General features: G+C 40.8%; 1 protein-coding gene across 1 annotated transcript; it reads right to left on the bottom strand.

Annotated features, from left to right (window-relative positions):
* Nucleotides 1-1,167: 1,167 nt before the first annotated feature.
* CCT8 (chaperonin containing TCP1 subunit 8) lies at nucleotides 1,168-12,551 on the bottom strand. Its single transcript, XM_056329988.1, has 15 exons — nucleotides 12,396-12,551; nucleotides 10,788-10,878; nucleotides 10,105-10,184; nucleotides 8,841-8,990; nucleotides 8,386-8,566; nucleotides 7,621-7,682; nucleotides 6,825-6,962; nucleotides 6,207-6,385; nucleotides 5,199-5,265; nucleotides 5,031-5,118; nucleotides 4,805-4,920; nucleotides 3,487-3,558; nucleotides 3,125-3,289; nucleotides 2,599-2,718; nucleotides 1,168-1,398 (listed from the first exon to the last, which is right to left on the bottom strand). The coding sequence occupies exons 1-15, from the start codon at nucleotides 12,453-12,455 to the stop codon at nucleotides 1,321-1,323; spliced, it is 1,647 nt and encodes a 548-aa protein (XP_056185963.1). The 5' UTR covers nucleotides 12,456-12,551; the 3' UTR covers nucleotides 1,168-1,320.

Here is a 12,551-nt window from a genome sequence, read left to right as displayed (position 1 = left end):
AAATAGAGCAGGGCTCCTCACACTTTTTAACCAGGGGGCCGGTGCGCGGATGCAGTGGCAGGCCGTCATCTGCAGCTGGTTTCCCCCCAACCCCTGGTAGGGGCGGACAGGGGGGTCTGTAAATACCAGGGGATTGAGGACCCTGGGGGGGGGTGTGTATCCGGCCTGCGGGCCGTAGTTTGAGGACCCCTGTAATAGAGACATGTGACAAAAATGAATGTAAGCACAGACCATACTTACTTATTTGAGTTTTTCACTCAAACACTGGCTAAGGAGCACAATTAAGAGCACAAAGAGCTGTGATGATTATAGATCCCGTTTCCTGGAAGGAATGAGCTCCCTGCAGCAGGCTTGCGATCCATCTCCCTCGTCCGCCATACTGGGTGCAGGTATCAAGACGGTGGGGTGGGCTGCAGCTGTGGCCACTGAGCTGCTGGGCAGTGCCTCCTGCCCGACACGGCCAGCTCCAGCTGACCCATGGCGGGGCACAGCTGGGCCCTACAGCCCAGGGGGACAGCGTGTATGAGAAACGGGAAAATGCTGCCTAGCTGCGAAGGGAAACGTGAGAGACAGCACCCGAGTAAAAGGAGGATGTGCTCCTGCAGAGACCACGCTGGAGCAGGCTGTCCTGCAGCTCACGAAGAGGACCATGCTGGGCCTCCACAGGGAGCCCAGAGGGGCAGGTTTCCCTGCCAGGAACTGCAGCCTGGAGGACCACACAGGAGCAGCTGTTCCCGACCGGCTGCAACCTGCACAGGGCAGCCTGTGGGGATGGGGGAAAGGGGGCATAAGGAGCAGCAGCGAGGAGCTGTTATGGACTGACCACAGACCCCATTCCCTGCACCACGTGGAGGAAGAGGTAGAAGAGGTGGGAATGGAGTACAGCTGAGCCTGGGAAGAAGGGGAGGCGAACAGGAAGGTGGTTTAGTATTTTTCTTGTTTCTTGCCCTCCAACACTTATTTTTCATTGGTTAAAAATCAAATTTTCTGCACTTTGAGTCTGCTTTGTCTGTGACCTTCCCTGTCTTTTTCTCAACCCCCAGGCTTTTCCAGCTCAAGTTCTGCCCCTGTCCAGCAAGTCAAGGTCAGCCCACCTCACCCGCAGTCAGTCAGATGCCTGCATATCCACAAATGGGGAACAACCCTGTCACACAAGCCCAAACAGCATTTTAACAGCAAGTACATTTATTGAAGTGTTTTTAAAGTTCCGTGCTCCATCAGACACCGTTCATAACTTAGAGCAGAACATCACGACAGGTTCCAACTGGAATATTAAAACCCGCACATAATCATGTAAATTAAGAAGCAGAGTTAAACTGTTCAATCATTTTGGTCTTCATCCCAGTCCTTCTTTCCTGATGGAGGTTTAGGGCCACCAGCTGGTTTTGCCATGATGATCTTGAAGATAAACAGGGAAGCAGAAAAAGATTAAGGTTAGAATCAGACTCTTGCACCACCTATAGCCATAATGATGCTGGACCAACAACATTCACTAAATTCATGCAGTTTCCCTACTCTGAACTAAAGCCAGTGAATACTATAATCCATCTAATTGAGATATTTGCAAATTAGGTTTTTCTTCTTGGAAATGGCAGAAGCTGAGCCCTGATACACTAAAAAAGAGCTTTTACCTCATTTTTGCATGCAAATTAAGGCTTCAGTTAGGTCTACAGAAAGTGAGTGCTCAAATAGGCTGGTTTACAGGGACTGCTTTACAGGAGGCACACTACAGGACGTGTAAGTATCCCTGCTACTGTTCTGAATTACTGAGTCAAACATCACACTTTACAAGCATGAATTCCACTAGTCCTACCATGTTCAAGGCTCATTTTCTGCACTTGCTGTAGTGAAAAGTAAGGTAAAAGTAACATGGCACTTTTCATCCTTTCAGTAAAAATTTGGGTTTAGAAGTAAAATTCATTTGCAAAGGCACCGATAAAAATGTCGCGATCAGCACACACAAGACAGCAGTGTTACACGTCCTCGAGACAGAATCTGCCATGTGCTCGTCAGTATAGTGATGCATGCACTCACACACAGATACCTCTCTGCTAGAGAAACAGAGCTATTTTTCAGGCTCATCTTTCCAGTCATCCTTATCCCAATGTCCTTGTTGCTTAGGGGCTTTTGGACCGCCTGCTGTTTTTGCCATAATAATCTACAGAAATTTCACATGCAAGTACATTTTTGCTGAAGTTCCACGAAATACACAAATAATTTTATCATTAAGATTATGACCTCTATTTTTCCTAACATTGGATTTTCATGTAAAAACAATGTATCACAGAAGGTTTCTTAGGTTAAGCCTTGTTCCTATGAAAGTTAGGATAACTTCCTGGATATGAGTATCAACTGTCAAATCTTAAAAAAAAAAAAAAACAACCAAAAAACAAAAAACAACCAACCCCAAAACCCACTAACAGTGCTCCTATGAAAGCAGCACTCCAAATTCTGAACTCTCGAACAAACTTCCTGGCTTTCAGAAAGAAAAAACCCACGTTTTTCAAGTATCATATTTTTACACCTTGCATTCTGCATCAGTGTTCTTCACGCTGAGTTAAAGCTTTCAATTCAGTGCCTAAGTTACTATAAGCTTACCTGATCTACCCTCAGGACAGTTACTGCTGCATTTGTAGCTAGCTTGATACCCCAGGATTTCCCGAGGTACGTGTCTAACACACCAGCTTCCAACATATCCTTCACAGCAGCAGCTTCAGCCTGTCAGACAGGGAAAAACATTCAAAACTTTGTCAGGCTTCTACCAAGCAAATTACCGGGTTTTCAGGGTTACAGGTTTAGAGCAAGTTATCACTTTTCTGATCTCATCTTCCCTCTTCAGAAATTCCTCATCCATTAGCAGGAAGACAAAACCAGTAATTACTAAAGACTTATTCTCCATCACATTAGTTCACTGTCTCCCTTACTCCCTACACAAGGCCACTACACTACATTTAACTCCTTGCTAATGAAAAAGACCACACTTCAGTATTACAGTAAGTCCTTCTTTTAGACTGTGCAACACAGAGCTTCAATAATTTAATCTATAAACACTTCATATTGATAGAAGTACTTTTAAATACAACCCTGTACTGCAGAACACCAAGTACTGTGATAGACTGTTTACCTCAATATCAAATCCAACATTTTTGTTCCCTTCCTGATGCACAGCATAAAGTTTGGAGATGACCTCATTAGCCTTTACTCCAGAGTTTTCTGCCAGTGCTCGAGGAATGGCTTCAAATGCCTCAGCAAACTTCTTGATGGCATATTGGTCAAGCCCAGGACAAGTCTGAAGTGAAGTCGAAAGCCATATGTCAGCATTTCAAAAAACAAAGATAAGGAGGCATCCCCCCCCCCCATTTTCTATTGATTTATGTGCATTAATACACATGTATTTTTTGGCATAAAATAATATGCATATAATTTTGTAAGTCACATATGTGTGTATAAAACAAAATAAAAAGTAAAAAAGCCCATTTGCTGTACCTCTCCGTAAGATGTGATCTGCTTGGCCAATTCAATCTCTGTTGCACCACCTCCAGGAACAAGACGTTTATCCTGTGAATAGACCATCCCAAAATGCAAAGTTTTGCTTAAAGCATTGTATTTATTTTCACTTTTTAGAATTTATATACTCTACCAAGAATGCAATAGAGCTTTAACCCACACAAGCTTATTAAAGATCTGCTTCAGAATAAACATGCAGTACAAGAGAAATTTACCAGAATTTCTTCAAACATGTTGGAATGAATGAGTAAAAAGAGCTTCTTTTGTAAAAAAACAAAATAATAAAGTACTGAGCTTTGTGTCTGGGGTTTCTTTGGTGTTTTTTTGTTTGTTTGGTTGTTTTTTTCTGAGAAAGTAATTTCAGTTTTTCACTAATAAAAAAATTCCTAGATTTATCTCATCTTTTCCATTAACTTACTGGGAAATATCATGCAGGAAACCAATCTACTGAAGTTTAACATGTCAACAAATACCACAAGGTGTCGGAGTTTTGTTTTAAATTAAGCATTTTGTACACTCTGGCAAACCAGCATTCACTTAAGAACTCCCAGTCTTTTAAACAGAAAAGTAATCATCCTAAATCGGAAGTCAGGACAGCTCCTGGAGACAATCATAAATGTGGAGTCTATAGCTGTTCCAGTACCCTAAATCAATGTGCATGTCTTGGTATGTACAGGATATTAAGCATCAAACAAAAGTTTAATATTTTGCATGCCACCTGCTGAGTAAATATACAAACATTTCCTTTTATACTTAAAAAAAAAGGAAAGAATGAAGTCCACAAAACCTCACAGAAACAACTCTGCAGAACTGAGTTCTTCCACCTATAAAGCATTTTCTGTAGTATGTAGAGGAAGCATGTCTTGTCACCAATGAACTAGAAATTCAGCTTACAACTGGTCAGTTCCTCCTGATCCCCACTGACAAAGCAAGCTATCTTGCTTTTCCTCTGTGCCTGGTTTCCAAGGAACATTAAAAACCATTTAGGGAAACAAAGAGCTGACTGCCATTACAAAGCAGCAGAATTAATCCATCTTCAAGAACTCGCTTATTACTGGAAAACTGAGTACACGCTGAGCACCATCTTTTCTGTACACTGTGTTCACAGCAACGTCAGCAGCAACCTTCTCAGCACAGCCCTCCACACCTCAATACTACACAGCCTCCTCTACACCTCAGGAAGGCTCTTAAACTGACAATGTAAGTAACTGCTACAGCCTTTGCAGCAAACAAGCACAAGTCTTGCCTCAAACTGATTCATAGCTCAGGTTCGATAACAAGCTTTCTAGCCACTTACCCTTGTGAGTACTTTGAAAGTATTTACACCGTCATCCACTGCTCTCTCTATGTCATCCATCAGGTTGTCTGTAGATCCACGAATGAGTATAGTAGAAATGGCACCATCCTCCTTTTCTGTTCAGGCAGACACGTACATTACTGAATTAAGGTTGTTAGGTGTAAAACCCACATGAACATCGTACTTCTAGAACAGCAGCATTAAGAGTTCTACAGAACGTACATACCATGTTTAAACACGACGACCTGTGTATCCCCAACCTCTGACAAATACACACTATCGCAGTGACCCATTTCTTCTAGAGTAGGGGGAGTCTAGAAAGAAAAACAGGAGTTAAGAGGTGAACCTGCTCATCAGTGCTCTCCCTTCTGCTCCTCATTTGAAAAGTCCATACCAGTCTGGGTAGGGCTGTTGCACCAACAGTTTTGCACAGTCTTCTCAGATCCCACTTGGAGTTCAACCTTTAACAACAAATTTCCAGAACGAATGTTAACACATATGAGTAAGTATTCTCTTAACTTGGCAGCATTTTTTAAACTACTGACATCTACAATTTCCTGTGTAAAGTTATAAAATCCACTCATCTATTCTTTCAAGTTATAACTACCTATTTTCAGGGATGCTATGCAAAGACTACTTCCTAAGAATTTAAAAACAAAGTAGTTCAAATACTTTATCAAACTTCATCTTCTAGTGTGTAACACCTGAATTATCCTTACAACACCTCTTTAGCAAACTTTATCTAGTTACGTGAAAGTTTACAGTATCGTGCTCCATTTCCAAAAATTCACTTTTTGGACACCACCAATACAGTCACAGCTTTCAAGAAAGGACCACTTATTTGTGTGAGATGTGAGAGCCACTGCTGGTCATTTAACTTTATGCCATGCAGAATGTATTTCAAGGACGTACAAACATGCTTTATTTACAAACAAGAAGATTTAAAGCCTACCGAAATGAAAAGTATTACGAATTAGTTCCTCCATCCCTCAATACATTAGTGATGCACAGAGACATCTCATCATTGCTGAAGCATCACAAGGACTGTGACCAGGAGGAACCATTATAGTACAATCCCCCATGCCCTTGGGGCCACATCCCTCTTTACCAGATCCACAGACTTTGATATTATAGATTTCAGCTGTGCCATAAAGACACTTACACCAGAACAACAGTACCATATACACAAGTTCCTCCCCACCGAGCTGTCACACAGAGGTGAAATACTGTCAAGAAACATAAGCTGTGAAACAACCAAATTGCAGTGCAGGTTTTGATCCACTAGAAAACCGAATAGTCTACAATATTTTGTTTCTAATTTGTTTGAGAGGCAAGAGGCACTCAATGGTAAGCACATTTCATAAACCCAATAGATAACATGTTTTTATGCTCTAGTACTTACCTGACTAACATAAGATTGTACTTGTTGGCATAATGGAGAGCCATGTCTGCCACTTTGCCACCTGTTACTACTACATTTGCACCACTATCAGCAATAGCTTTGACTTGCAAATCCATTAGATTTTCTTCTCCCTTACTGAAATTCATCAGTTCTTCAGCATTCTTTATAAGTACAGTGCCCTAGTAAAACACATACACTGTTATCAATTCAGTGTTAACTGCACGCCTAAAAGATTTTGACAAACCACTTTGTCTCCCAACCTATCCACAAACCTCAAGTCATCCTATTTCATCATACCGCCACCCTTCCCAGGCAACATAGTGAAACAAGTCAAAGAACGGGCAATTCTACCATCTCTAGACAACCTTGAGGTTCAGACATTCTAGCACATAGTTTGGCTCAAACAACCCAACAAAAGCAACATCATCTCCCCAACTCCCAAAATCCTGTAAAGCAAAATTAGGTGCAGACATTTTCTATGAACTTTTTTAAACTAATGAACGCAGTATTAACAAAAATATCTCAATGACCAAGTGTCAAGAATATTTATAGCTAAAACTAAAAATAAAAGCACATGAGCATAAATAGATAAGCAACTTATTTTGAGCTTTAACATACCTTAGTTTCAGTTATCATACCATCAAAAGGGCAGGAATACACAGCTATTTTTGCATCTTTGACAGAAGTAACATCTCCTTCAGTTTCTTTTTTAAAAACCATGCCATGCAGTACTGAGGAAGCAGAGATACCAGCACCCTGAAACAAATGGAATGGGGGAAAGTCATATTATTGATCTTTTGTTGTCATAAAGCTGCACTACCGTTTATGAAAGGCAGTCCTTACATGCATTCGAATGTAGCAACCTCTGTTTTCACCACAGCAAAAGTAAGACTTCAGCTGATTTAGCAACATCAAACAGTGCCTTACAGTTTCCCATTTTAAGACTAGTTGGTAGTCCAGGTTAAGGCCTGTAACATTAATTTCCTGTGCTCAATTTGTAATGTATTTATTAGCAGGGAAAAAACACAGGAGGAAACTCATACTAGATATAAACTTGCTCCAATCCTATGTAACATACTAAAGCCTGACAAAAAGAACACAAGATTAGACCGCCACATTTCTGCCAGCCTACATCTTAGCCTAGTCTTGCGACTACTTCTACAAGAAAGATGCAATCAACATCCCTGTGTATAATTAAGTTTGTGTATCTGATTTAGTGCAAACTGTAAATATTAACGATTTTTGTTTCTGAAAGCTGCTACTGGACACTAAATAAGGAATGTAAAGATGAATTTCCAAAACTAATTATGCATGCTACAACACAACAGAAAAGGCACTTTCAAAGATCTAAAAATTAACTGTCATTAAACTGTTTACCTTGGTAATACAGCAACACTAGCTACTTCCAACTTACCACAATTTTGCACACTCTGATATTATCAACATTGAAATGACCAGAATCAGGAAGAATAGAAACTGGCAAGAAAAAAAGAAAAAGACAAAAAAAGAATGAATTTGTGTTGCTTAATGACATCATAAATAATGCCTGGAGCTTTTCTAAAGTACTAAAATTTAATGGTTTGAGATGCCTGCCTAAATTTAAGGCAATTATGATCTGCTAATAAACTGCATCAAGAGAAACAGAAATTTTGTTTTTACAGTCTGGAAATCAGAAAGCAACATCTATTCAGGCTGCTCAGCTAATTGAGTCAGAATATCCATTTACACATGTACGTTCAAGAGTGAAGTCTGACCCAGAATACTTTGAGAACACACTTAAATTAAACACCAATTTTCTTTCTTGGAGATCTAGAGAGAAAACAACAACTCAACTAGTCTTGCTTCCATTGTTCTGAGGCTGAGTTACACGTTACTAGTGTAACGGCTGACCTGAAGCATAATAAATCATCTTAATGATAAAGAGGAAGAAAGATGGGCTTCTGCTTTAAAAAAACCTAGAAAGCTATTTCAATAAAACTTTTAGTAGGAAACAGACCTTTCCCAAGCCACTTCAAGGAAGAGTTCAACATGAAAAAGATTATACTAATTTCAGAGGCTAAAGCATTCCGTCCAATTCTACCTGATAAACTAACTGTACCTTTCATCTTTACATGAAGACATGAGTCATGATCATAAGCAAGCATAAGATGCGTGCACACATCTGTTCTTGTCCACTTACCACAGGCCTGAGCAATAAGCTTTGCCAAAAACTGTTCATTGCCATACTGTTTGCTCATCACTGAAGTGTGCAATAAAGATGCCACTTCTTCAACATCTCGAAGGTTCTTTGCAGAACAGCACACCAAGTCTGGAAGAATTTCTAGGGCTTTCTTGCAAGCCTTTTCATATCCTTCAATCACCTGTGTGGCAAACAATAAATATTCACTACACCACTTCACTATGCATTCATACTGCTTGAATCTCCTTTTGAAAGGGTCATGAAACATTATCAAATGCAAAAGCTTATAAGGGAAGCAATCAATCACAAGCTATAAAATATAAACTGTTGTTCTTCATACATCTTTATCTAAAAAAATCAGTTCAGAAGGAAGCAGACAATTTACAACACTATGACTCAAGAACAATGGGAACGTGTATTCAAGCTATGTGAATTGCAATAGCAATATAACTTGCCTCTGAGACCGATAACCCCATCCTTAGAAGGTCTTCTGCTAACTCCAGAAGAACTCCAGCAAAGACAAGGACAAAGTTTGTTCCATCCCCAACTTCTTGCTCTTGCATGTGGGAAGCCATCACAAGCATTTTTGCAGCAGGATGCTGGACCTTTAAAAGAAGTAAGTTACAGATCTCAGTTACTAACACCCCACCTAGACTACAGCTCCACGTTTTTCTGTGCATCCAGTAAAAGCTCTCTTATTTCAAACTGTATCTAAAGACACTAAGAATGCACAAAATTGGAAAAGAAAGCAGCACAGATTATCTTAATTTGCTAACCTCCCTAATAAGCAAAAGTGCAAACACAGATAAAAAAAAATCAAGACAACTGAACACTCCCCCTAGAAAATAAATTAAACATCCTTGATAGCGGTTCTGTGCTATTTCTTACAGGATGCAGTGGCTTCACAAAGCAATGCAACAGGAGAGCAGCCTGAAGTTTAGACCTTCAAGCTGCATTCATGTGTAACACTCAAAAACAGACATCTGAATTACAGTTTAATTCTAGCAGGTTTTCTGCTTACTTTCTTTCAAAGAAAACTATCAATAAAACTGCTGTATCCTTGAATGTAATTAGAGCAAATGTAATTCTATCCTGCGACATGGAAGACTCATTAAGTAGTCTGCAGTTTCTTTTTTAAAAAACAGAATGAGACTTCCACAGCTATTCTACTTATACCAAACACTAACACAATGCATTAAGTAAGGAAATAGTTGATACCTGCACTATTTTTATCAGTGCGTATAGTACTCAGTAGAACATTATTTGTGTTGTGATATAAATATGAATTTGATAGTAAGGGAAAAAGGTTAGGACAGGTCAGTCTTTCCACACATACTGTATTCACAGGGGGGTGCTGCAATATGCTCAGCTTCTTAAATCCAATTAACATATTTAAGCAGACAGGAGAACATGCCAACAACCAACACTGGAAGATTAATGCAATAGCTACTTCATTCAGAGTTCTTTAGACACTGTATTGTCTACACCTACCCTCTTCTAAATCTACAGTGGTTTTGGGGAAAAAAGTAGGCAATCATTAAGCATCTTCTGCAACTACTCAATGCTGCTTTACAAGAGAGTTCTGTTCCTCACTGTCGATACAGCCCATTGACGTTACTTATATCCAGTGAAAAACATAAGTGATTTACAAAATGACATATGTAAATCTGGCAGGGTGACATGTACTTCCTCATTAACATTCAGAACCATAAAACTTACCTCTAGCTCTCTCAAGATAGTAGCAGCATCATTTGTAACAAAAAGCTTCTCCAGATGATTGATAACCATTTTGTTCATTCCTAATGGGAGGGGATTTTAAAAATCCTTCATTAGGCAAATGTAATTTTGTACACAGATACTGTTTCATAACTTTCCAGTGTATCTTACACATTAAAACCCGAGCCCTATTTATAATTTAAGGGCCTAAAAGATTTTTGTAAAATAACACCTGGGAGTATATTACATTAAGAGGAAATTGATAATTTCTGGATAAGCAGTCTTCTCTTCTGAAATATTAGTACATCATTTACTTAACTGATACTGGAGCACACCTTTTGTTTTGGTATATCTGACTGGACATGGTATGGTTATGTTCATTATGAGTACCTACCAAGTTATTATCTTTCTTTTAATTTAAGTCTTCCATATAGCTGCGAAACAGCAAAGAGGACACAGCACCTGGTACATAAACCTGGCAAAGGCAGGTACATAGCGTATAACTCAAGAGATAATGAAACAAACTCTGATCTCTATAGCCACAATGACGATATATTTAAGAGTTCTAGGGCAAGTCCAATAAGTTTCCTCAAGAAACAAACAGTTGCTTCTTTGTCAAGGTAGGCTTATCCTTCAAACATAACATTTTGCTCAAAAACACTACAATAATCTTAGGACTTATTTACCATTTGGTCCATAAGCCGTACGGGTGGTTTGAGCAAGTTCTTTGCATGCCTGGATGTTCCTGTAGACAGCTTCTTCTAGTCCTGAATAATGCTAAAAAGGAAAAACATTTTGCTCAGAATCAGGCTTTCTAACAAAAAAGAAAGGAATGAACTAGGCATTTCTCATCAAAGCAGCAATAATCTACTGAGTCCATGAAAGTTTTTGATTAATTTAAAATTGGTATTTCACTTAAAAGTTTGAATGGAAACTAAATCTTACCCAAAGACAGTGAGAAAAGAACTACTGTCTCCTCCTCCCCAACTAGGCTGCTCAACAGGCCCAACAAGCTTCTGAACAGAAAATTTGAACAGGGACTAAACTTTCAATACAGGAAACTCTTAAACTTTCCAAAAAAGTTAGTGGCATGCCAAAGAGACACAGAAAACAACTAATACCAGATTGGAGAGGGGCACAGCTTCATAAACATGCATTTTTGTACATGCTTCTTTATTCACAACTCTGTATTGCACCAAATCCATTTAACTCTGTTCTGCTTCCAAATGTGTGGTTTGAAAACTCAGCAGAATGTATGATAAAACACTTGTGTTTGAGAAGTCAATCCACCTGGCTTCAGTTTGGAAGCCTTAAGAAAAGGTGGGATCCCCAGAAAGAGCCTTAAGAAAGAAGAAAGAGCAGGATAAAACATACTCTCTGACCCATGAGAAGCGAGAAAAGTATCTCTAGTAATATTTACTCTATAAATACAAAACAAGTATCTCAGAACACCATCCGCCTCCTTGTTTTGTAAAAGACATCTCCTGCCATTCTGGCCTTCAATTCTCTATGGGAGAACCTGTATCTAGGCCATTCTGTTTCCCTGCTCTCTCTCTGCCATTGACATAAACCATTCTTTGACTCCAAGGAATATCCTGAAAAGAAAAATAAAAGGCCTTCTGGGCAGCTAGCTTTCCTTTCTATCAAGTAGCAGCAACCAAAAAATCCTTTTGCATTCCCCTGCCGTAAAAAAAAACAAACCAAAACACAACCATCTGCTTTCTGTCCCACTTATTCCAAGAGAGCTTCTGCTTCATCAGGCATAGTCCTTGACTACTACCAAAATTTACGTTTAACATAAAATACATTCAAAATGGATTTACAGAAAGCAAATATATGGAAAATATACAACACTCATAAAAGTAGTTTTCTTACGGGCACAGCAACAGAAAAACTGTCAAGGAACGTATATAACAAACGGGACACTTCTGAGCAGCTAAATCTATAGGGGCCGGCTGATTTTGCCGTCACCTATAAGAGCTCTCCAAACCAACCGCCTCCCATGGCGGTGCTTTCAGGGGAAGCCCCCAGTGGGGCGCCCGGTCCGGGGCAGCACAGTCGGGGCAGCGCCGCCCCGCGAAGCGGCGGGTGCCCCCGGGCCGGCGGGGGCAGCGCCCCGGGCAGGAGGGGGGGCTGCCAGAGCTTTCTCGAAGGCCGCGTGCACCAGGCGCCGCCCTCCTCCGCCGGCCTTCCAGAACCTTCCCCGTGCCGCCACGCCAAGACCCCCGAGCTCCCCCCCGCCCCCCCAACACAACCCTCCTGAGGAAACAGCGCCTGCCCGGCGCCGCTCTCACCTTCGCCCCTTCCTTGAGCATCTGGGCGAAGCCCGGGGCCTTGGGAACGTGCAGCGCCATCTCCGCGCCGCTGCTGCCACGCACCGCGCAGGGGGCGACGGGAGGCGAAGGGCGCGCAGGCGCGGAGGGGGCAGCCGGGCTGCCCGCAGACAGGAC

This window comes from Falco biarmicus, chromosome 2 (genome assembly GCF_023638135.1).
Source record: "Falco biarmicus isolate bFalBia1 chromosome 2, bFalBia1.pri, whole genome shotgun sequence".
Lineage (NCBI taxonomy): Eukaryota > Metazoa > Chordata > Aves > Falconiformes > Falconidae > Falco > Falco biarmicus.
This window is presented reverse-complemented; position numbering and strand designations above follow the sequence as displayed.